Source organism: Vipera ursinii (assembly GCF_947247035.1).
Source record: "Vipera ursinii genome assembly, chromosome: 1".
Classification (NCBI taxonomy): Eukaryota; Metazoa; Chordata; class Lepidosauria; order Squamata; family Viperidae; genus Vipera; species Vipera ursinii.
The window spans coordinates 94282352-94308921 of NC_139512.1; the positions used below are offsets into that span (position 1 = coordinate 94282352).

The window sequence follows — 26570 nt, forward strand, 5'->3', positions numbered from 1 at the left end:
GGGAGATAGACCCGGGCCGATCTCCTCTCGACAGCTCTGCAGAGAAAGACCTTCTCTCCTCTCCGTCTGAGAGCAACGCTGTCCGCGGACTGGCGCTTTTTTTTTTGCCGCCTCGCCATTGCCTATCAAGACTGCGCGCGCGCCTCGGCCTTGCTCTCTCTCTCTCTCTCCCCTCTGCGGGGCGCTAATATGGCAGCGCTCTGCGGCGGACCGACAGCCCCTTCCGTCCCGCTGCAGACCCCCGGTTGGCCGTGAGGAGAACCGCCAAGAAGCTCCGCGGCTGGCTTCCCGCGTGGCTGCTGTTGGTACTGCGCTGCCGGCGCCGCGCCCCGCCTCGGCTTTCCGCTCTCCTTCCCGCCTCGTTAGGGAAGCTGTTTCGCAGCGGGGGCGAAAATTTCTTTCCGCCGGCGGCGCCCGCCCAGGTAAGCAAGCAGCCGGGGCTGGGTGGAAAGAGAAGAGGCTTCGGCCTGGCGGTCCTTTCCCTTCTCCCTCTCGCTACTAAGTGGGCTATATAGGAGTAGGGGGCGTGTGGCTTTGGGAAACGGAAAGGCCTCCTGGCTCTCTGGGAGCAGCATCAGATTCGACGGCGGGCTTAGCCGGCGTTGTAAGGCCTTTCGAGGTCGCAGCTAAACGGTACCCAAAATAATAATAATAATAATAAAATCCTGTGGCTGCAGCAGAGACGGCGAGAAGAACGATTTCTTCGCCAGTCGCTGCAGCGCGGTGGTGAAGGGCTTCTTTCAGACGCCCCTGGCTCTCCTCCCCGGCTCCCAGCCTTGGCCTTGAAAGAAAAATAACTCTTAACGTTAGAGGAAAGCCCGCCGCCCGCGTCTTTACTGGAGAAGATGGGGCGTTTTATCCAGCTGCCGGGTACCGTTATGCCTGGGAGGAGTAGGAAGGAACCTGGCGTCGTTTTTTGGAGATGCTAAAGAAAGGGTAGCACGTATATTACTTGGATTTATTTTACGAAGAAAAGGGAAATACCAGGTCCCATACGGACTTATTTATTTTTTATTTTAATTCCATTTATATCCCGCCCTTCTCCGAAGACTCAGGGTGGCTTACAATTTAAAGCACAAATCAATGTGCTTAGCAATAGCCTTCATTCTGTGTATATGCCTGTTTATTAGGGCTTTCGCCCCCCCCCCAAAGCGACATTATTACAAAGTCAGCTTAATTGCCCCCAACAATCTGGGTCCTCATTTTACCTACCTCGGAAGGATGGAAGGCTGACTTAGTTGAATTCGGCGGGGCCTTTTTTCTGGGATACTCAATTGAGGTCTTACTTTTTTAGCTGCTTTTGGATTAATGGTAAGGGTATGTGTATTGACAGCAGTGGAAGTTTTCCCCCTTCCTGCTCCTTTTCTACAGCTTCCCACTATTTGGCCTGAGCCAATACTCTGGAACAAAGGAGGAGGAATTTTACCTGGAATAGGTTGAGGTTGGACATCCTTGGATACAAGAGTGAAAAGATTTCAAATGCTGCTTCTTTTATCTCCAGCTCTTGTATACCTTAATTCCTGGGCTTGTGAAAGAACAAATGAGAAACAGGGTTGCCAGTGAAGTTCCTTTAAAAAAACCCCCCAAGATTTCACACACTAGCCCAGATTCTACACAAAACTCCCCAAATAACAGCAAACATAATACATCAGTTTTAAATTGAATTATTTTTACCTGTTAATTTACCCATTGCCAGCAAGGTTTTCTAAAACAACCAAGATTTCACTCAAACCCAGATTTTACACACACAAACACACACACACACACACACACACACACACACGATAATAAATACAATCAGTTTAAGTTATTTTTGCCTATTTAATACATACAATATAATGTAATGTATAGATGAACTTAAAGTTCATTAAATATTAAAATAAAAAAATCTACAAACCTAGATAGGGAGTGGAAAATCAGCATCGGCAACCCTGATGAGAAGATAGAATATTTTCATATTTTTTGTGTGACTCTGACACTGAGAAATATATGTGTTGTTCTGACTTAGATTAAGGCTTGGTGTGGGCAAGGAAGAAAGTTGGATGAAAAGGAGGCAAAGATTAAAATTTATTGAAAGTTTTTTTAAAAAATTAAAATGACAATTCAGTATGGCAATATAAACCCTACTCCTTTTTACGCATATTGCATGTGTGGCCATGTAAAGAGGTGGGGTTAAATCATGCAATTATGGCTGACATAATTATTTTTTGACCTTTCCATGAGGATAAATCTGATTTCAAATGAAAAAATAATCTGGGTTTGTATGTTGGTTACTGTAATTGCATATAAGAGTATTTATAAATGTTCTTTCAGATTTGTTTAGCATCAAACAATCTCAAGAATCAGACTTCTTTTGGGTAAGAGCCTTAAGCCAAATTTTATGGAAACATTGTTTTATAATTAGGTAAGATGATTTGGAATATGTTTCTTGGATATTTATCTTGTAAAATTTCCCAAATCAGATCTGCATAATCATTTTTGATAACAGAACAAAATAACAGAGTTGGAGTCTCTAGTCTAGTCCAACCCCCTGCTCAAGCAGAAAGCCTTATCCCAGTGATGGAGCACCCACAACTTCTGAAGGCAAGCCATTCCACTGATTAATTGTTCTAACTGACAGGAAATTTCTCCTTATTTCTAGGTTGGTTCTCTCCTTGATTAGTTTCCAGCCATTGCTTCTTGTTCATTTTAATAATTCATTTTGGTAATCAGTTTTGTGGGATGATTAGGGAAAAAAGGCAGTCATTGAGAGAAAGTGCTGGTGGCTTCTGTCTTAAATCCCTACGAATCATTATAATAAGTCTAGCATTCTCTATTTGTGAGAAACAAGGTTTGTTATATATACTTTCAGCTTCAACCTCTGCTTGTCTTTTTAAATTTTTTTTTAATTCCCTTATGTTTGTCTTACAGAACTCTTGATCCTGTTTGGTTTTGCTGGCTTGAAATTATCATCTTTTTTCCTATAAATATTCATATCTTATTACAAGTACGTTAAAGTGAAAAGTAAGCGTTTATTTATATAGCAAACAGAACCGAAGTGATATAGAAAATTGATTTCAGTAATCTGACTTTTATTCAGAAGCTGATTGTAGAAATAAAGGTCATTTTTAAGTTAAATTTTATTTTATTAATAAAAAGCTTTATTAGTTTTAATATTTTGTTGATGGTATACAGTTGACCACTATGCAGAAGATTCTATGAAATGTCATTCACATGATTTATGTCTGCTTGCTAGAGGGACGTTGCTTTCTGGATTATAAAAGACTATTTATTTTGACAAGACTAATTTATCTTTGAAACAATGAACTAAACTGGGACAAAGATTTTGAGCTAGATTATTTTTAACCTCCAATTTTTAAAACACTGCACCACACTGTATCTTAACGTTTGTATTTCAGCATATATGTGTAGTTTGTTAAAAGTCTAAAGTTACCTTCCAAGAGATTTTCTCCTATTGTCTGTTTAGAATATGGGACTTCCTTATTGTAAAAATATAAGCTCAGAAGAAAATTAGAACTAAAACATGGGTTCAGATTTGATCTTGAGATTGAACAACAAACCATTTTATACATGACATGTTGCCCATATATGTGTTGACAAAATGCATTTGTATTGATTGTTATGTGCAAATCATATACTGAAGTTCAAAAGTTTCTGCAGTTTCCTAACATGAAAAAATGGGTTCACGTATAACCTTTATTATATGAATTTAACCTTTATTCCTCTGTACTTCTGAAAGTACAGTAAATTATTACAGGAAAATCTATTTACATTCTGTCTATTTTCATTGTTTTTTTAATGTACTATGAGGTTAGATTTTTTTCTGTACCTCTGTCATGGTTAGAATGTATAAGGGATTACATTTTGCCATCTATTCCTTTTCAATTGCTGCATTGTACCAGGATCTGCAGTGAGTTGGTATGTTTGTTTTGATTATTTTCTCTTTACCTATAGCTAGCTATAGGAGACTCTAATATTGTAAACAAAACACATGTGCTAATAGTCACTCAGAGAAGGAATGTATTTTAAAACATCAGTATTTTGAAGATAGGAAGTAAAGTGCCATTTTCCAATATCAGTTTGATATGCACAAAAACCTAAATATACTTTGGATTTCATAATAGACAACTTTTAAGCTTAAAATGTTGACAACTCTTATGTGCAAATAAAAATATACATGTTCAATCATCATTATAGAGTAGAAAAAATTGACAGTCTATCCTTCCTTTGCCAGTCACTTTTGAATATAAAACAGTAAAAATAAACAGTAACTGTAAACAAGAAATCGAATAGATTGGTGTATGTTTTATTTATTTGCTATTAAATTAATATGGCTGTCCATCTCACATACGTGACTCGGGACAGCTTACAATAAAACAAGTAAACAGTGTATAGACAAATACAGTATTTCACTGGCCTGCTTGGCACTCAGTATCCATAAAGACAGCTTATCTGCTTTTCTCTGGTGGCAGAGATATAGATCTGTTTGTCTGTTGCTGGTCAGTATGTCTCTGTGTTATGTCTATAGCCATGCCAACTATTCTTTGGAGTAAAAAAAGCACAATAGGTTGGTCATATGACCATCCCTTTTCACTTAGCATCATATCTCTTGGTTTTTAATTTTTCACGCAAAGCAGGGTGCTGTTCCACTAGCCAACATGGAAATGCAGCAAGCTATGAGTTTTGTTTCATTCTGTGCTGGGCAAGAAGACGACAAAAACATTGTTCTTCACACTCTGCTCAGAAACCGGTGCCTTGCAAAAAAGATTTTTTCTCTCCATTAGCAGTCAGTACACTCAGAGAGATTGTAATTATTTATGTTTTGGACAACTAGATGAATATTTAATCAAAAGACTGAGACAAGGCCTAGCAGGATTTCCTCTTGCAGGGATGAGAGATGATATTGCGTAATATATTGTTCTAGTTTAATTGGAATCAATCTGGCCCATAGCCAATAATATATGGCATTCAGCTTTGAAGTTAATTCTCTGGTTTGTTTGATCTTCAGAACATTTACTTCATAGAATATTACTTATTTGGGCCGACAAGGTGTTCAAAATACTCAAGACATATCTTCCCTGTCTCTTCCCTCCCCGATGCAGCTGATAAAGTGAGAAAGAGCCTGTGGCCTAGAGGTTAAAACAACTGCCTAATGTGCAATCAGCCCAGGTTCGAATCTCAGAAGTGTGTGGCTGACTGATGAGAATAAATAAGTTTGAAATAGGTATATCAGTCTCCCTTTAATTCTTTGTTAGCAATCCCAAAAATTTGCACAGTATTACTTCAGTATGGCATAAGTTCATCGAGTGATGAATGTTGCTTATTTTATAACTTGGTGTCTTGGAAACTACATTTATCTTAAAATAAGGTGGTATCAGATTTAAAGTTCCCTACCCCAAAATGAAAAATAGAATAAAAAAAACTATAAACAAACACAAAGATCTTATGCAATGCTCTTCTTTCCCACTGTGTCTACCTATGGTTGTTAGTTTAATCTGAAAGTAATCCTAGGATTTTGTTGTTCACCAACAAAACACTTCATCCAACTTCTGTGTGAGTATGCTTGTTAAATGAGTACGCTCCATACATGTAATTCTTAATCTGCTGAATCAAATATATCATGCTGATTTTTTAAAATAAATTATGATTATTATATCTGCTTAGGGCGTTATTTTAATATGCTACTTTTCCCACCTTTAACAAGTAGGTGCAAATTTGTATTGAATAATGGTTTATTGTAGAATTTGACAGCAGTGATAAAATTATATGGATGTTTAATTCCATCTTTCTCAGCCACCAAAATTGAGGATGTCTCAGGATCCAAACATACCAAATGTAACTGAGGGAAAATCAGATGTGTCACAAGATAATCAACAGGACAATGTTGATGTGGACAATGCAGAGCAGTGCGTCCGAAAGAAGATTCGACAGAACACACCAAGTCCTAGTAGAAGTAGTATATCTGAGGGTAAGCAAAATTATTTCAACAGAATAATTGTCCCGCAAGTTTCCTTCTGATCTGCACATCTATGTATCTTTCTTCTGATAAATGGAACATTACCCTCACCTCAAAAAAATCTCAGAAACTGCTCACTGTTAATGTGTTTTCCAAGAAAATTACCTGTATAGGTATTGGAGCAAAGCCTCTTTTCTGCAATGGTGAGACCTTTTTCTTTACCTAATTCCTCTATAGAAGAATCTTCATTAGCCAGATTAAATGCCTTACCATTTATGTTCCAGGAAGGAAGATTCAGCAATATGCCACCACAAGGTCCCCAGGGCCCTTGCCCAAACAGGATGATCAAGATACTCTTGGACATTCTGTTGTACTGCCCACTTAATCAGCCACTGTGCTCTGAATAAATTCTGTTCCTACTAATTTCTTGCTTGGATTGGTTAGAATTAAAAAAATGCCTGCAGAAATGTATAGGGTTTGCTATCATTATTTGATTATAATTGTTATACAACAGCTTTGAGATTAATTTTGGCAGCACCTACTGGCAGATTTATCTCTGCCTTGATGGTTGATATTATTAATTTCCTGGGGAAAGTGTTTCCTTTTGTTTTTTTCTGACCACTGTGTTTGATATTTTGGTCTTGATCATAAATTAAACTAAACACATATTAAATAAATATGTACTATGTATACATTAGAACCTTCACTATGATACTGTACCTTGTCTCAATAAATGTTGAAAAACAAACTAATTAACAAGTTAATGTCAGGCTAACATAAAACTTCCCAATCTTCAGTCTTCCAGTCTGGGAGATTTTTTGAGTTAAGAACTAAATGCAGATTCTATTTTGCATTCTCATTTTTGTTTCATCCTGCACAGATGGCCCTTTATTTATCCTTGATCTCTGTTTGCCACTAACTATCTCTTACTCATAGTATGGATATGATAATGAAAATAATAATGATAATACATTGATTACATCTGGGTGAATGTGTGCAACCAACCATAATAATAATATGTTACCCAACATTTCAATTTCCTCTCCTTTGGGGCAGACCTTCATTTTTAGATGTAGCTGCTTTCACGTTATCTTTTTTGTGACCATGTTTTCTCAGAAAAGAGATGAAAAGAGATTGAGTATGGAAAATTTGAATTGAATCCTGTTAGAATTATATCAACATAATTAAAGGTTTCCTGGTATTAATAGCAATAGCACTTAGACACAGTGCTTTACAGCGGTTTACAATGTCAGTATATTTCCCCCCCCCCAACAATCTGGGTCCTCATTTTACTGTCCTCGGAAGGATGGAAGGATGAGTCAACCTTGAGCTGCTCAGGATCAAACTCCTGGCAGTGGGCAGAGTCAGCCTGCAATGCTGCATTCCAGCCACTGTGCCACCACGGCTCTTTATAAAGACTTCCTTATACTTAGCATGCTGTACTTGGATTGTATTTTCCTTCTAATACCTAAAATATTGGTCCTGATAACTACAACATCATCGGTTCTTAGGAATTGTAACACATAAACATTTCAGTATATTTAAATTGCTGGATTCAGCTGTGTTTGTTAATTAATGTCTATAATGTATTCATTAGTTTTGTATACCACCATTAGTTCCTGTATTGGGTGACTTTAGGCAAGTCACTCTTTCTCAGCCCAACTTACCTCACAGGATTGCTGTTTTAGGAAAAATAGAAGGAGAAAGGTTTGTTACTGTAGATATGTTTGCTGCCTTGAGTTATACAAAGGTGGGATATAAATAAATATGAAGTAAATATTGATAAAGCAGTGGTTGGTTGGTTGCTCATTGAGCCCATCTTTTCTCCCCATGTGGCTTCATCTTCATCATTTCACTCCCTGTCAAATCTAAAACTGTAAGGGAATTGCATTGAGAGAAGTTGACAAGAGGCTTAGAACAGGGAAAAGATCCTTATCTGGTAATATCAAGAATTGGTTTGGGGTGAAAACAAACATGAGAGAATAGGAAGGTAAAGAAAGGAATGAGAATGAAAATAAAATGGACTATAAGAACAGAAAGTATGAGTCCTGTATCAAAAAATAGATGAATCTCCCAACAGAATGAATGAAAAGTAAAAAAAAAAGGATGATATTCAAGCTGCTTATAACAGCATGAAAATAATTATTTAACTGAGTGCCATAGAAACATGGGGAATTTGGCAGGCAAGCAGACAGGCAAGTAGTTAGATAATAAGAGGTAGCTGGACAATAAAAGAATTATATTAAAAAGGTTGGAAGAAAATTTCTGAATTTATATTTGTGCTACGCATAATATTTGTGCATTATGGTTAACACATAAAAATAGTTGCAAAGAGTATTAGAAGAAACAACAAATGAGGTTGAGAAAATGAAGTGATTTGGATGTGAATAATAAACTTGTTTTAGAAGTAAGTGAAAAAGGCTAGAGATGGGGCCTTCAACAGGATGAATAAATTAAGAATAAAAGTGAAAATAATCTGAGTTGAAAGTAAAGTGAAAAAAATTAGAGATTTGAATGGGAATAATAATGGTATGCCAGAGAGTGAAAATGAAAGGAACTATAAAAGTAAGGTGTCCAAGAAAAGAAAATTATGAAAATAATTTACTGTGAGAATGATGAAAAATGGTAAGGATGCTGGCATAGCTGCTGTAACTGATAAAACTTTGAACATTGGCTGTGCTTTGTTTATGAATGGCAGTGCAGTTTTTTTTAACATGTGAAGGTTGTATCTGTGCATGATGACTAGAAGAATGCCTATATTGTTTCCTCATACAAAAGATTAATGTAAGCATTAGTAAGGTAAATATGTTTAGGAAGATTCTTGTCAAAATTCCGATTGAGCAAATGAGCAAAATTTGAGAAGCGTCAAATGGCTTTATGTCTGGCAACAATATGCAGGCCAGATCTGAAATAATTTGATCATATATAAAGAGTGAATGAAGATCAAATTGTACAACAAATATGTGAAGAAAGAGTGAGTGGGTTGAGAAGAAAAAGAAGACCAAGAACAGTTTGTATGTGGAGCTTATAACACCCTTAAAAACCAGAGTAGTGAGAAATTTAAAGAACAAAAGACAATGAATTACTGTGTAGATGTGATTAAAAGCTCGGGTGATTTGCAAAACAAATGTGTTGACTAGTATGAGTCATATTAGCATAACAAGATTGGAATAGATTATATCAGTTAATAAAAAAGAATTTTTTTACATAGTATTTCTTAGTTCTCTTCTCCACCTTGCATAAGGATTCTTTATTTTGAAAGGGAATAGCATGATGGGTATGTATGTATAATGCACGATTTCCTGAAGCATATTTCGTTGGTCCACAGCTAGCCCTCCTCAGTTTGTGTCAGTGGAGGAACTGATGGATACAGCAAAAGGTGTTACAAACATGGCCTTGGCCCATGAGATTGTTGTCAATGGAGATTTTAAGATTAAGCCAGCTGACTTGCCAGAAAACAGGTAAGAGGCCTGTTGTGGGTTGAAAAAATTCTACAGCTGGGCTGTGATTCATAATCTTAAAGAAAAAAGAAGCATGACCAAGGGCTCCAAAAGTGAAGTCACTACTGCAGTTAAGAAATAGATTTGTAACATGCTCAGACCAATGTCGTGGAAGTTTTTCAGAAAAGTTCTACACTCCATTAGACTCAGTCTTAAAGAGAGCATATTTTTTTTCTTTTATGGAAGAATACCCATGGAAACGTCAAGACCAGAAGAAAATAGATTAGGACATAATTATTCATTTTTTAAAATGCAACTGCAAAAATACAATATGAAATACACAATGTACAGTAAATGAACAACACAAGTATTGTATCAGTTAACAAAACACAATAAGAATTGGGCAAGTCATGCCAAAGTGTTGATTGCTTTGCAGAAGGAAGAATAGTTATCATGGATGTTTGAATGTAGAAAAATAAAAATCCTTAAAATCGTGTATTCCAAGTTGTGCCACTCTTTCTTTATAGGTGGTGTCTTCCAGAGTGCTGTCTCCCAAACCAGGCCAAGCATTCCATTATTTCTTTTCATAGCACATTTTATCGTTTTAGCAACTGCCAGCAAGAATGAAAAGGTCATATATTTTTTTAAAAATGGAATTCCATATAGAGACAAACATAGGATAACAGGCTTGTTTTGTACATAATACATGGAGCTTTCAAAACCTGGGTTAACGAGATCTTCAGCTTCTCTGGTAGCCATTCCCTTTCATATATATGAATGAGTGATAAAACCTGTTTCCTCTTACTGCCATCGTAATCACTGAGCCTAGCAAGAAATTATCTTGCCTTTTTCTTCCCCATTGTGATTTCCTCCTGAATACATAATCTGTCTGTTTGTTGGCAAGAGATTTGCCCATGCCTTTCTTTAATGTGTTTCTCAGTTAACTGCACATCAGAGTTGCTTTTCTTCTAAGTCCCATATGCTGATTATTTTTATATTAATGTTATGATTTAGTTTGTTTTATCTTCCATTTTGCTTACCAGTCTTGAAAAAAGAGTAAGAGAGATTGTCCACAAAGCTTTTTGGGATTGCCTGGAAACACAGTTAAAAGAAAACCCACCCTCATATGATCACGCAATTAAACTCGTAGGAGAAATTAAAGAGGTAAGATAGTATTGTCATTTGCAAAACTTTGAATGTTTCTTGTCTATCTGCAAATCTAATTATTTAAAAAATAACTGAAGTAGCAGCAGTCTATATGCAGCTTTAGTTGTAGAACTAGTGATCTCCAAAGTTTTTTAAATAGCTACCTAGTCAGCCAGGGTGGGGGGGCAGCAGCGGTGGCAGGAGGTAGTGATAAATGTGGAAAGTCCAAATTTTGTTCATGTGAGTGGGGGCATTGTGATGGACAGAAATTTGAGGATTGGTCATAAGTCCCTTTGTTCAGTGCCATTGTAACTTCAAATGGTTGCTGAACATTCAGCAAGGACAATTTATATGTGTTATCTTCCAAATGATCTCATTTACATTGTTGCTAGTACTCTTAAAAGTTCTAAAGTATTCAAAAACAAGGGAGTAGTATACATTACCAAATGAAGATGTAAAAATGGGCCTTTGTGTCCCGATTTGATTTATAAATGCAGTTTTTGGAACACTGGATTATGGTATGCTGAGTTAGATAAACTCTGGTTTGATCCATTAAAGAAAGTTTTTACTTTCTTAAAACCATGATCTATTTGTTTTCTTGCGCTTGGAAACGTGAATGGGCGATGCAAATTCTTTATTTGTTGTTTTGAAATACCTTTTGTTGCTTTGCTGTCTCCTTCCTTTATATTGCTCTAAAATGAGTTTACGAGGACTTTTTATTTTCCAATTGTCTGGTTTATGACCTGACAATACGCTAGTCTTTCTACAATGCCAATTTGGCTGTACAGTGGCTATAACCTTTTACAAAAGCCTTTGCCTTGTATATTGAAATTCTGTCCATTGCTTCTTTGTAGCTTGGTATTGGGAGAAAAAAGTGTTCCAAAAAACATAAGGCATACAGAGAGAATTGCTTAACCTTTGTTTCATTTTCTTGTTTTCATTTTTTCCCAATTAAACCATTAAAGAGGCTTTTAAAAAAACAACAGCAAAAATCTATATTCAGCTGCATCTTGAATGTAGTTGGAGAAATGTCTGATTTCAATAAATAAAACTTTGAAATCTATCATTTGATCTTATATTTTTATATGACCACTTTTCATAGTAACGTAATATTGTTGTAGGGGTTTTTATTTTTGAATGGTGATGACAGCAGTGTAATTAGTACTAGGAGCTCACAAAAAGGACATTACTTTCTTTCAGGCTCTCTTGTCTTTTTTGCTGCCTGGCCATACTCGATTAAGAAATCAGATTACTGAAGTTCTTGATCTGGAGCTGATAAAACAGGAGGCTGAGAATGGTGCCCTTGACATTTCTAAGCTGGCAAAATTCATCATTGGAATGATGGGGACGCTCTGCGCTCCAGTGAGAGATGAAGAAATTCAGAAGTTGAAAGACATTCATGAAATTGTTCCCCTCTTCAGGTGCTAGAGGGGGGAAAAAGAAAAAAAAAGGAATAAGTTTTCAGTTCAAAATGGCTTAAACAGATGCATCACTTTAATAGGCATTGAATGCTATATGGGCTACTTGAATATATTTTCTTCTTTGCTTTTTATTGGGGATGTTATGTTAGGAATGAAGAAATTTGGAATAATAAAGAAAGATTATTCTTTGGCTAAGGATAATTCTTGTATTGTTTCACAGTAACGTGTTATTGTTTCACAGTAACGTGTATTTCCAGTTCTTTAAGCCCCTTAACAGCAGATCCAAACAAAGTAAAGTTTCATTTATCAGGTTTAAGATAAAGAAATGGGGGAGTATCATGCAGAATCTTGCAAATTCGGTAAAACCCATACCTTCATTTATGAATGAATTTAATAAGTGGGCTCTTTGTGAATTGTTTGAATTTCTTTTTTCCCAGATTAGCTCAGGAGTGCAATGTTCTTCTCTATTTGTGAGTGATGTTTTGAAATATGTCTCTTTCTTTCTCAGTCTCAGTGAGTTCTCTTACTTAAAGGCTCCTCTGACTAAGTGTGGATTGCTTCCACAAAAAAAGCCCCACATGGTTGGGATGAAGCTTATTAGCTTGGGATTTTGCATCATATGCCATTTTTCTGTGTAGAAGGAATTGTTTGATGGGTAGCATTTCATCACGGCAGATCCTCTCCCCCGGCATTCAGAAGTGGTAATTGCTCTGAAGCGGGCATATGCTATCAGTAGGAACTGGGCTACAGGTATCAGAATAAATATGAATAAAATCATGCTATTTGTCTTTCTTCAGAAATCAATCTAAATTGATTCAATGGAACTTGTTCCCAAGAGAATAGATATAAGATTGCAATTTAAAGATAAGTTGTAAAATAATGAAGCTGTCTCCAATCTAATATCTCTCAGATATAATTCAAATATCATACAGTAATTTCCAGATACGAAGGCTGAAAGCAATGTATCTCTGCATTGTGGGAATTCAAGAACAAAACTTCTAGTAAGTCATTTAGAGCTTTGTAATAAAGATAATACATAAAGCATTATTCCAATGTAACCACTATTGGATAATACTTCATTATTTCTATAACATTTCTTTGAAAGAAGACTACTTCTTCATTCCCTTTTGACTTATGTGGGTAGTTAGTTTTCTTGACTGTTCAAAGTTTGCTTTATTTTTTAAAAAGTATGACTAAATCTTGAAAAGTTTAATGTCTTTTTATTTTTTGCAGAGCAATTTTCTCTGTGTTGGATTTGATGAAAATGGACATGGCTAATTTTGCTGTCAGTAGCATTAGGCCACATTTAATGCAGCAGTCAGTAGAATATGAAAGAAAGAAATTTCAGGAACTGTGTGAAAAACAGCCAAGTACGATTTTTCTTGCCCTCCTTTACTAAATGATAAAATGGAAATTATGAAGTGGATTCAGCATAAATATTCAGTTTCATTTTTAACAACTTACTTAACTGCTCAGTAATCAAAAGAATACTAAATAAAAAACTCAATAAGATATCCCCCTGATCCCTGTTTCCCCCCCCCCCCCATCCAGAATGATGCAAATCAAAACAAATTAAAAACTACTACCAAATACCTGCATGGTCAATGCTATTTTCAACATCTTTATATATCATAGTTCCAAATAAAAAATTACACCCGATTTCATGGGCTTTGCTATGTAAATCTGGCAGCTATTCCCCAAACTGGAATTTATCTCTTGCGTTGGACCATTGTAAATGTCCTGGAAGAAACAGACAATAATGGTAGCCATAATTATTCAAGTGTTTTAGTGGTGAAAATGAGTAACTAAATGGGCATAAGAAATGGTGGCACCTATCAATTTGATGATAAATTCAGTTTATGACCCCTTCCACTTGTAGACCTGATTTAAGCCCCTCCTGGTTCCTATATGGGGCTAGGTGTGTGTGATATCCTGGATTTGAGAGATTATCAATATTTTTTTTGGATTGAGGTTGTTGGTGAAGGTTCTGAAGCATATGAGTATTTAGCTGCAGAAAAATCTAGATCAAGTAGATAATTCACTTTTCCATCATGCTCCTAGGCGTGGAATAGAGGCAGCATTGATCTAATTGGTGACTTTTGGTGGGACCTTGATGGGAAAGTGCACCAATTTTGTTCCTCCTTGATGCCATTGACTTGTTATCCTCCCTGAGCATCCATGGAGGTTGGTATTGGTGCATTGTTCTTTAGTGATTTCAAGTCTAACTCAGTGGTAGTATAGGGAAAGAGACATTGGCCCACTATTGTTCCCGTGGTAGGGTACCAGAGAATTGAGATTTCCCCCTTGTGATTAACATCTGTATGACATAGCCATGAAAAGTTTCAGGTGCAAGTCTTATCGTAGAGAGTGGTGGAGTCTAGAAGAGTTTCAAAGTAGTTTAAAGTATTAGCTTTCATTTATAAAGCCCTTTGGCTTAGCACCTAGTAGTTACAGGACTGCTTACCCAATCGGGTTCAAGTTATCACCTTCCCATGTTTTGAAGATATATTTTATCGTATTTGAAAACAGTTTTTATATAACATTAAACATATTCCTTTGAGTTTAAATAAATAAAATGTAATTTACTCTTCCAACATTGTTAATGTTCTTGATTGATAAAATCTCATGAGCTTGAGGAAAGATGAAACAAAGTTAGACTTTACAATCAGTTCCCATCAATACACATTTTAATTAAATCTTCTTCTTTTCTCATTCCTTGACCATATTTATCTGTGGACTTAAAATTCAGATGATAATAAATTGGAGAAGAGCAGAAGAATCTAGGCCCTGAATCTGTTTCTGCCTTTTCCAAGCTTCTAAGAAGTTTTGAACATGGACTTGTGATAGAAGTGCTAAATTTCTTAGTATCAGGAAGGCATATTTTTCTGACAGAATAAGAGTCCAGTATTAGCTCATCCTGTACCCACTGAATTCTTTTTGAGTTACAAATAATGTACGTTGTTCCAATTAAAAAAATGATAGTCATATGTTTAACATGCCTTAAAGTACACCGATACCAAATAGTTTCCTAATTGTACCGGATTTTAAATAATGATTTATTTATAAATAATTCTTCGTAGGGTTTTAAAGCACTTCAGGACATTGAAAATGTTTGAAGCAGGGCTTCCATTTTAGGAAAATAGTCATTTTAATTATAGCTCTTCTGCCAGTGACATGCTGCCATGACTTAAACTCTGCTTTGATCTTTCACAAGAAAAAATGTTGTTTCTTTCTGGAGATGTTTGAACTCTAGTCATTGATGTGATTTGTGAGGCTTGTCTAAAATGGAAAAGCAAGGGACTTTGCTTCCAGGCTTCCCAATTAAACCTTCAAGGTGGGCTGTTTGCTCCAGGGAATAATGCCTTCTGTACTTATAAATGTGTACTCATTTATGCACAGAAGACTGTTGAAGATCAGCGGAGTAACCAGTTGGAGCACTACATTTCTGATGCACTACCTCATCAGTTGGAGCACTTCAAAGTCTTAATCTAAGTAAAGTGGCCTTTTAAAGTGTTTGAGATTTTACACGGACTGAAGAATTAACATTCTTTAATTGATGTGAATCCTTTGTAGTTTTTTTCTTAATTACATTTAAACATTTGGACTAATGAATAACCCAATACATTCTCGAAAATGTTTGTAGCTATTTAACTTGAGAAATTTACTAGAACTAGCCCATATAAATGGGTACAATCCTGATGAAAAATATGTTAGATTGCCTTATCGGTCAGGCTGTATTCAACAACCTGGGAATAGAATGGATTTTTGACTGGGTCTGTAGGAAGATGTTTAAAAAGTATAGCTTCTAGGGACAATGGATGATGTTAATATGACAACAATAATAATCTAGAATAGGTGTTCATATATTTTTGTTTTAACAAACCTAACAGCCAACCGATTAAACAAGTAAATTCTTTTAATTTGGAAGTCCAGAAAAATTAGATGGAATTTAAATTATCTTCTGACTCTCTTTTTCAAGTTCCTGTCTCATCAGAAATCAATATGGAATAATTGAGAAGTGGGCTTTCTTAGTTATTGAGCCCTGGTTAGTACCTTCCAAAGATACAAAGCCAACATTTTATTTTTAGGCTTGAAAATGTATTCTTTAAATTTAGGTCTGGTTTTTGAATACTGAACTATATGGCAATTACTTATTTTATAAACCACTCTGGACTCTGGAAAGGCAGTATACATTTATCTTAAATGAATAAATGAATTGGTGGAACAATGACTGAATGAAAAAAAATCACTCTCCTTCTCTCTCTTTAAAATAGATTCCTTAGATTTTGTGACTGAATGGCTGCAAGAAGCCATGGTTGATCTGCAGTCCAAAGTTGCCTGTGCTAATAATAATGATGCTGCAGCTGCCAGTAAAGTTCCTGCACTGAGTCCTGTTGCTGTACAAAATCATGCATATATCCAACTACTCAAGTGGAATCATCTGCAGAAACCTTTTCCAGAAGTAACTATATCTAATTTTTGAAATCTAGATAACAACTGTGTGGAATCTTAGGACAGATTTTAAATCAGCCTTGTTCTTAACCCCTCCTGTTAAGGCAATGAAGAATTTAATCCAAGAATGTTGTGTAGTGGAGCTTGTCTTTTTGTAAAGGAAAAGAAAAATCTCCATCATATTAACCTTGAAGTTTCTTTTAGTTTGTTTACATTAGGATATTGGGATCATTGAAAGCCTTTTAAATTAAATTGTATTACACTAAGAGTTGATATGTAGAATCTTAAGTATTATATATGTTAATTAATGTTAAAATTTTAGAGCTTTGTTTGGATCTTTTGCTGGTAACTGGATTGAAGAAGACGTTACATATTTGACTTGATTATTTTTAAGAGATAGCTTACTGGATGAAGAGTTTTATATTTGTTAGGTAAGAGGCAGCAAAGAGGTTATGGAATTATTTATACTTGCATTGAAGGGGGGAAATCACTTGGGAGTTCTTTTTACACTTCTTTTTCTTGCATTTTTTTTCTCTTTTCTTCTAATTTGTATCTTTTATTGCTCTAAAACAGGGGTCACCAACCATCGGGCTGTGACCCAATACTGGGCTGTGAGCCATTCAGAACCAGGTCCCTGAGTGGCAGGCAAGCATGCATGTGCATCCTCACTTGCACAAGTGTACGTGCCCACCGCTCGACGCAACTGGAGCTGCGCACACATGCTTGCCAGCCACCCGTGGGGGACCCTCCCCTCTTCCCCCCTCCGGTCCGCAAAGCCAAAAAGGTTGTGGAACTCTGTTCTAAAATCTGTAATAAAATTATTATTTTTTTTTAAAAATGAAAAATAAGGCTCCATATGTATCAAATAAATGTACATTCATGGGTACAAATAATTATTAGTCCTCATTAGAGAGCAAGCCTATGTGAAATTAAATATAGATGACATTTATACTGGATCCTTTATTTTCACAGAGAATTAATTGCCCTTTTATTATTGTGTTTCTTGGAGTTTTAAGAAAAAGGCTATACCTTCACGAAACAGTGTATCTGAGACAATGGAATAATTTAATGGCAAGAGCCTTGGTGGAGCAGTGGGCTAATGCCTCCTTAAGTAACACCAGGTGCCTGCAATTAGTGCAGGTTCGAGTCCCACCAGGCTCAAGGTTGACTCAGCCTTCCATCCTTCCGAGGTAGGTAAAATGAGGACCCAGATTGTTGGGGGCAATTAAGCTGACTTTGTAATAATGCCGCTGGGGGTGTGTGAAAGCCCTAATAAGCAGGCATATACATAGAATGAAGGCTATTGCTAAGCACATTGATTTGTGCTTAGATTGTAAGCCGCCCTGAGTCTTCGGAGAAGGGCGGGATATAAATGGGATTAAAATAAAATAAATATCATTAAGCTTACTAACTATTTGAGAAGCTGCTAATACTTGTGCAGTTCAAAGCAGCACTGACAAAGACCTCAACAATGGGACAAATGAGAATTCAGTTTTGAGCTGTCCCAAAGGTGCTTTTTCAAGAGGCAACTGGACTTCCTTTCTTTTTCCTTGAAGACGTTTTGCTTCTGATCCAAACTATTACCAAAATGACACATTGTCTTAGACATATGCATCTAACCAAATACAATGCTTACTGCATGAATCAGTTCTTGGAATATGGTCTAGATCACGGTTCGGCAACCCGCGGCTCCGGAGCCGCATGCGGCTCTTTGAGCCGTCTCCTACGGCTCCCAGTCGCCCGGTGCGCACGCACCTCTCCGGATGGGCGGAGGTGTGCACGCATCACTCTGAACGGGAGGAGGTGCGTGCGCACCACTCCAAAGGTTTGGAGAGCTGCGCGCGCACCTCTCTTGCACCTCCGCCCGAACACCCGTTTGGAGACCTGCTGGTGTTTGGGCGGAGGTGCGGTTGGGAGACCTGCTGGTGCCGGTTTAGAAAGCTGCCACGGCCCGCAGCAGCTTTCTAAACCGGCACCAGCAGGTCTCCAAACCGCTGTTCGGGCGGAGGTGCGCGCGCACCTCTCCAAAGGTTTGGAGAGCCTCGCGCGCATCTCTATCGCACCTCCGCCCGAACACCTGTTTGGAGACCTGCTGGTGTTCGGGCGGAGGTGCGGTTTGGAGACCTGCTGGTGCCGGTTTAGAAAGCTGCCGCGGCCCGCAGCAGCTTTCTAAACCGGCACCAGCAGGTCTCCAAACCGCTGTTCGGGCGGAGGTGCGCGCGCACCTCTCCAAAGGTTTGGAGAGCTGCGCGCGCAGCTCTGCCTGAACGGACAATGGCGTCGCGTTTGGAAAGCTGCCACATCCCCCGCAACCTCCAGGTGAAAATCCTCCATTTTTCCTCTCACAGCCCTCCCTTAAAAATTCCGTTCCTGGCAAGGCCCCGGGCTTTTAAAAGCCACCGGGGCCCGGCCGCTGTAGGCGAGGACCAGCTTCCTGGCTCGCTCCCTCTCTTTTCCACAGGCATTATTTGCTCGAAAGTGTTTAAGTTTATTGCTCAAATGATGTTTATAATTAGCGCTTCGGACCGGGTCCCTCTATTTTTGAGGGAGGGGAGAGGGAGGAGAAACTTATTGTAAAAAATAAAATAGAGGGAAAAGACTCCGCTGGAAGCAATTCCTGCTTTACAAAAGCCACTAGTGCCGAGAACTCCGTTCAGGCGGAGGTGCACGGGCACCTCTCCAAAGGGGAGACCCGTTGCCGTGCAGGTGCCTCCTATGTTTTTTGCGCATGCGCAAAATGTTTTGCACATGCGCATGTGTGGACGCACGCGCGCACACTTTTTGCGGCGCACACTTTTTTGTTTGTGTGATGGAACCGGTTCTGAGTGGCTCTTTTCCTTTTTCCGGTTGCTGACCCCTGGTCTACATTATATAGGTCAGAGGTTGTGGTCCCCAACTACCTAGGATTTTAAAGTTAAAACCAGAATTTATGAGTTGTATCAGTCACAGATATTGCTGTAAATAAATTAAGTTTGGATGACTCTCCAGTTCTTTTGATTGCTCTGTTTTGGTACACAGCATGTCTTGATTTATGAGAAATTGCTATCTATATTGGTTTCCATACTAATCAGCTAATTAAAAACTGGAACATTCTGTTCATTGGTATATGAACTTTGCACAAAATGATTTAACTACAGCAGATTTACAACCTCGGGGTAAGTTATGGAATCCAATATCTTTTATAATACTGTGAACCTGGCAGTGTTCAACTTTGTCATGATTTTTAATTGAAGAAACTTAATGGGACATTATAGAGAAGTGTATCTTGAATTGAGATATAATAGTAATTGATCAGAAGGAATTATACAACTTTTGATTCATTGGTCTTGTGTAATTTTACATTTTCTTTTCTGCTTACTTCTCTGAAAACTATCTAGAATAGTTTGGAAGTTAACTGTATTAAGAACTCTGAATAAACCCACTTATGTTAGGCAGTGAGATTTCTTGTTTACTGCACCTTGCCATTCTTTATATTCCAAACTTAAATCCATTTTATATGCTGAAAATATTTTTGCAGACTGTGTTAATGGACCAAAGCCGTTTCCAGGAAATGCAGCTGGAATTGGACCAGCTTATTCTGATTGGTGCTGTTCTTCTGGTCACATTCAATGCAGCAGGCACAGCTCTTTCTGATTTGCCAGCTTTTACCAACAAGCTCAAAATGGCTATCAAAGTATTGTTGACAGGGCTACACCTTCCGTGAGTACCTTGCAGATTTTGGTCACTTATGCTATGAAGCTGAATGGTATTGACATGAAGCTTAGGCCTACCTATTTGAAAGAATCCATATGTTTTCCCCAGCTTCTGTCGATAATAAAAAGCCTTACAATTTTTGGGAATGTTAATTCTCTATAAACCGCTTGGCAGATGTTTCTGAACTTAGAATAAGGAACCTGCTTAAAATCAGCTGACCTCAACCTTACCCAAATTGGTCTATTGGGCCTAAAGACTCTGTGTTCCCAGCCAGCCAACTAACCTAAAGCTGCCAATGAACTCAACATGTGCATTCTGAAAAATGCAGGTTTGGATTCCCCCCCAAATCATAATTAACTCCTAGTGCAGGGGTCAGCAACCTGAAACAGTGAAAGAGCCACTCAGAACCAGTTCCCTCATAAAAGGAAAAACTGGGAGCCGCAAAAAATGTGTGCGCATGTGCGTACATGCGCACATGCACAGAACAGGGTTTGACTGAATAGTGGAGCCAAGGCAAGATATGCACCTACCCTGCATATTTGAATTGATTGGTTGAACTTTTTTACTCCCACTTTTTTTTGGGGGGGACTGCACATGGCAGAGGACTGGGAGCCGCAGGAGACGGCTGAAAGAGCCGCATGTGGCTCCAGAGCCGCAGGATGCAGACCTGTGTCCTAGTGTGACTAGGAAATGCTACTTTCCGTCACTGTCATTTCTTTATGAATTTAATTTCCTATATTTACAAAGCACAAAAATGATGGGACAGTTTCCACTAATGCCACTTTTCTTCAGGGTTTCTTATTGGTTTTTATTTTGGGGCAAGGCTTATGATTTTGCTGACAGATAAATCAGTTTTAAATTTTCATATGAGCTATTCTACTGTAATATATGGAAGCTTTTATCATTCTTTAATTCTAACCTTTGTCTCTAGTTCCTTCAACTTGAGTGAAACTTTGGCTGTCATAAGCGAAAAGATTTGTGCTGAAGTTAACAGTTGCCTTTCCCAGCATGGCTTCACACCGTTTACACCTGAAAAATTGATTGTGCTTAAAGGACAGATCCAGGCTCTTGCTAATCCTGACAACGTTGTATGCAAACTGATAGGTATGGGCTATAGATAAAATGAGTTTTGTGCAATTTGTAATTGTCTACAAGTCATATTCATATATGAGCACATGCCATAAGTTGATGTTATTTTAAAAAGGAAATTATTTGGGATAACCTTTGTGATAGGCTATCTTTTTTATATCCATAAACAATTCATTTTAGCAAAGTGAACGAATTATATAGTGGTTTTAAAAAATTAAAGGAGTTTGCAGATATATAAAAACAAGATGTGACCCCTTATATTTTATATCTTTGGATGCATTTGGAATACAAAGATGCATTGCGATGTTTGGAGTAAAAAGACAATTATGCTGAAGGAACTTTTATTATTTATTATTGGGATAGGTTCCTTGAATCAGAAAGCAGCAGAATCCTTTATCTAACACATAAGTTTAGTTTGGCTCTAGATAAATTAACAAGATAAATTACGACTTTTTAAGTTGTCTTACCTACTCTCTTCTTTTCTCAAGATTCAAGGATCCAGTTGTTTTTACAGAATTACCTTGCTTGTGGTCATCAGAAATCGCTTCCTCCTGTGCTTGGTGGATTGGGCCCAATTCAGAGAGAGCTGGAGGAGATTGCTATCAAGTATATTCGCCTGGTTGACTACAACAAGTTGGTTTTCAGTCCTTATTATGATGCAATCCTCAGCAAAATATTGAATAAAGAGTTTCCTTAGCTGTGAAGAAAACTGAAAAATGCCGGATCCATTTGTATGCAGTCCCTCAACAGTAGGGCTCCAGTCCAGGACCAGAAGGCTGTTTTAGTCTGCTTTTACTCTTTTTTTTGTCAGAATTATAGGCTGGAAAATGGAAGCTTCCTTCAGAGACCTGTTGTTCTTTTAGGATCCCCACAATCAGTTCTGTCATGCTCTGTGCCCTTCTGTGTCACCTCTCCCTACAGAGCCCACTGCTATTCAGAGGCTTCTCTTTAAAACATCACTTGGGGCAGATACATTAATGCATTTAGGGTAAAATGCAGTATCTCAAGAATTGCTCCACGGGACTTTTCCAGAAGTCCCCAGCATGGTCCGCTTACCTCACCGCATTCCACTTGTTCCTTTCAGCCAGTAGTTTAGGAATACAGATACGTTTAGGAATCAAGTGGTTTGCTGTATTCTATCAAAGCGGAATCACACATGGGAAAAAATTGTGAACGTATGCTTGGATGTTGTTGCTGGCTCACTGTGGTTACCTTTCATCTATTGAAGAAACATTGAAACCTTTAAAGAAACAGCTTTCCTAACAAAAATTTCCAAATAGCAGTGATCAAATATCGTTATGTAAAATATACATAAAATATTTTGGCTTGGTATACAGTATACCTTTATTAGCCATAATGGCCATTGGCAACACGATTAGGGTAATTATGAAAACTATCCTGTTTGCATAATGCAAAGTAGTTTGAATATTGGTAGTTAAAGCACTTTATATGTATTCTGTGAGTCAAGGCTCTTTTGTGTTTCTGCGAGCCATGGTTTTCTATAGCATTTGTTTCTGTACCGGCAGATACTCGGTCAAAATCATATATTTTTGTAGCATATTTTCCAATTCTTTATTTCCCTATTCATAAGAATGCTATCCTGTAGACTCAAGGAAGTATTTTTCTTTTGACCGGTGAGAACTCTTGAAAAGAGTGGTTTCTCAGTTTTCTATTCGTGTAGATTTTCTTTGCAACAAATACGAACGAGACCTTGAATAAGAATTTTTCACCAGATATAAAATGGAATGAGGTTTTAACCATTAAGAAGGAAATAAAAATGATAATCTCAGAGAACAAGTAAATAATTTCCTAGTTTCTTAGTTTTCTATTAAGGTAGTATAAAATGCTACTAAAGACAAGCAAACCTTTATAGCTGAAGCATTTGAGTAAGATCGATCCACTGAATATTATTGAATATTATTTATATATAGAAAGTTTGGGATTAGAAAAGAAGACAGATTATAGTCCTAATTTATATCCTCCTTAGTAGTGAAAATATGAAACTTCTAGTTCAGTTTCTATTTTAGTTGCAAATACTGGGATTAGTGCACTCTAGATGGTTAGTAGACATAAATGGATTCTGTCTCACCTTCCCCGTTAGGCCTGCAGCACAGAATTTCATGTGCTCAGATCTGACTCTGCTCAATCCATAGGGAAGAAAGATGCTTCTATGTATTCATAGCTCTTGCTCAGTTGGATGTAAAACATTTATTGATTTATACGTTACATAAGCATATATGTTTACATGATTCTTATGTTAAGATTGTTAAGATAGTTCATTACTTATACAATTATATTCCAATAAATTTATTGAAATCTGCTTGGCTACCTTAAAAATTAATTTCAAGAATTCATAAACATGAAACAATATGGTTTTTTTGATAAAATAACTGGGTTTCCCAAGCAGAATTACAGGTGGATTGCTTTCCAGTGTTGGAAGTTTAATAAAGTAAAGTCTATTTATTTATTGTATTAATTAAGGTAAGGGACGTGGTGGCTCAGTGGGTTAGGACGCTTAGCTTGTCGATCAGATGGTCGGCAGTTTGGCGGGTCGAATCCCGAGTGCCGCGTAACAGAGTGAGCACCTGTTACTCGTCCCAGCTTGTCAACCTAGCAGTTTGAAAGCATGTAAAAATGCAAGTAGAAAAATAGGGACCACTACGGTGGGAAGGTAACAGTCTTCCGTGCACCTTTGGCGTCTAGTCATGACCACATGACCACGGAGCCGTCCTTGGATAAGCGCTGGCTCTTCGGCTTTGAAACGGAGATAAGCACCGGCCCCTAGAGTCGGAAACGACTAGCACGCATGTGCGAGGGAACCTTTACCTTTACCTATTAATTAAGGTAGCTGAACTAAAAAGTGTTATGGGTTAGAATGAAAGTTATATTCAAAAAATGGGAATAATAAAGCAGAGAAGTTTTAGTTGGAAAGATGGATGCAATATGGCGACTCTGTTAAATACAACTGAGCCTTGTCAAATAGCAAAAGCTTATAGGGTGGCAGATCTCAGATTTTTTACTTAAATAATCCTTTTAATTAGAATTACTCAGAAACAAAATATCTGCTCGTATTCTAAACTAAACAATAATTGGTCTGACATAGCTTTATTAGATTGTTTTATTGACTTTTAATAATTTCTTTATTGAATGTTGTGAGCTGCCCAGAGATGCTGGGAATTAGGTAATATATAAATTTTAATTTATTATGTCTGGTCGCACATTCAGCCAGATGTTTAGAGTGGATTTGGCATTTTTTTAATTTATTATTATTATTATTTCAATGCAACATGTTGAGTATGTATCACTGAACACTTTGTGCAGGGTTAGTTTTTTAGTTAAAGAATATTTCTGTAAATGCCTTCCTTTTGAAATTTGATGCCTCAGAATTTTAATAAGCAAAAAATAGGAATCCAAATGTTTTATGTAAACAAGTAGTCTAAAACTTAGTACTGCTAACATTAAAAGAAAGAATGGTCAGTAACTGTAAAAGCCAAACTTAATCATTTAGTCTCACCAATTCTGGAAAATTAACCCTTATGTTAAACCTTTTTTCATTAAGATCAGTTAGCTGTTATCTGATATTTAAATTTACCCATCTACCAATTTTATTGCTATAAGACAGCAATTGAAAAACCCTTATTGGTGGAAATTTAGTGTTTTATCAGAATTGTCTTGATAGTTTGTATTTATGGGAATTTTTGAATTGTTAATGTGACAAGCTTGATGTTTTTCCTCGGTGTTGCTGCTATCTATGCTGTATGTGCATCTTTAATATGAGATGGTAATTCATCCGTAATAAATTAATAATTTTTATGCTGTACGTTTGTTGTAGTTTCCAATAATTTATCCCATTTTTGTTGTTTTTATTTTCACCATTGTCAAACTTTGTTTTTTCACAAATGCTTGCTTTGGGTTTGGGTTTTGCTTCATTGTTCCCTTTAGAATTTTTATCCCCACATTAAGCTCTAAAAGAAAAACGCTGCATTAAAATAGGCAACTCTTCACAAGGTTTTCTAAAATGATTCCCACATTGTAAATGAAGTGACAAAAGAGGAACAGGAATGACCCAAGAGACCTGAAGAACTGAAATTTAATTCAGGTTTGGCAAATCCATTCGATTGTTAAGGGTATACACCTTGTGCCTGGTGCTTGAATGGATCTTGGTGCGATAACCGTTAAGATTCCTGACCTGAAGTCTATTACTCTTGCCTACAAAGCAGTGAAAGGGATGGGGGGGGAAAACCTACAGTGGGAGAAAAGTAGCTTTAAATCACATGCTGCATTAATGTCCTTAATGGCAAACAGCATTATGCATTACTGATGCTGAGGCTACAAACCACTTTTTTCTTGATTATAATCATTCTTTAATAGCTATCAAAAGGAGTGGCAATGAAACTCTTCTATTTCTAATATTTTTTTCATATTCTCACAAGTGAAACAATGTCATGTCTGCAGTAATCTGGATTTTTAAAAAGTTCACGTGCATATAAATACTTCTACGTGTGCTCTCTCAAACCATCCAAATGCAGTTCCTATCTTCCAATTTTGTTCATGGCAAATAATATAGGAAGGCCCTCAGATTCCTTCAGCATCTCTCCACAGAGACCAAAGTTTGTGTTTCTTGCATGGAACAGTGGAATCTGATGCTAAAAGTTATTCCTCTCAAAATACCAACAATGCATGCGTTATCTATCTTCTTCAGGGACCACAGTAGTTCTATTACACACAATAAAGAGTGACTTCACTTTTTATATGAAATTTGTATTCAGATTTGCAGCAGGCTTCAATTTGTAATGTAAACTGTTCTCCTGAGTGATATAAAAGTACTGAGAGGGCAAAATAGTAGGTCATAAAGAGAAATGTGATAATTAGTTCTATTGACTACAGAAATACTAAGTGATTTGCACTTCATCCAGTTAAAGGTAATAGGCAAGTGGCAAACTAAAATCTTCTCCCTTGAAGCTAGCTTATTTATATGCTGGAAAATAGGTATCTGTAGTTATTATAGTACTTAGCATTTTTATTCTGTAATTTGAAAAATACCAGAAATATTTTCTGCATCGTTATTATTTACATAACAAAAACAAAATTAATGTTAATATTTTGACTTACACAAAAGCCAGTTGCATCTCCCCTAAATTATCAATGACTACTGGCATAGCGTCAATGAAAATGGGAACTATTCAGTTCAAAAGGATCTCAAACCATTTTCTATTTCTATATTTGTACAGAATTTTATTTTTATATATTTGTATTATTAGCAGACTCATTCTAGATACTTTTGTGAATTAATTTTCATGCTTTGGACAATTACCTATTTATATTTCAATACTGTGATTAATTGCATCTTTGAATTACACCTTTCTCTTCGTC

The 26570-nt window shown here is 37.0% G+C and overlaps 1 protein-coding gene across 3 annotated transcripts; it reads left to right on the forward strand.

The window, feature by feature from the left end:
- Positions 1–182: 182 nt before the first annotated feature.
- Positions 183–25017, forward strand: TCP11L1 (t-complex 11 like 1). 3 transcript variants are annotated; one of them, XM_083372094.1, is made up of 11 exons: positions 183–422; positions 2911–3003; positions 5794–5968; positions 9285–9417; positions 10440–10560; positions 11743–11963; positions 13197–13333; positions 16238–16425; positions 19933–20114; positions 21040–21212; positions 21686–25017. In XM_083372094.1, exons 3-11 carry the CDS (start codon positions 5809–5811, stop codon positions 21892–21894), a joined length of 1524 nt encoding a protein of 507 aa, XP_083228220.1. In that variant the 5' UTR covers positions 183–422; positions 2911–3003; positions 5794–5808; the 3' UTR covers positions 21895–25017. The 3 variants fall into 3 exon arrangements, with proteins under 3 accessions (XP_083228220.1, XP_083228221.1, XP_083228222.1); XM_083372095.1 differs by having other exon boundaries at positions 2911–2986; XM_083372096.1 differs by lacking the exon at positions 183–422 and adding an exon at positions 2333–2357 and having other exon boundaries at positions 2911–2986.
- Positions 25018–26570: the final 1553 nt, after the last annotated feature.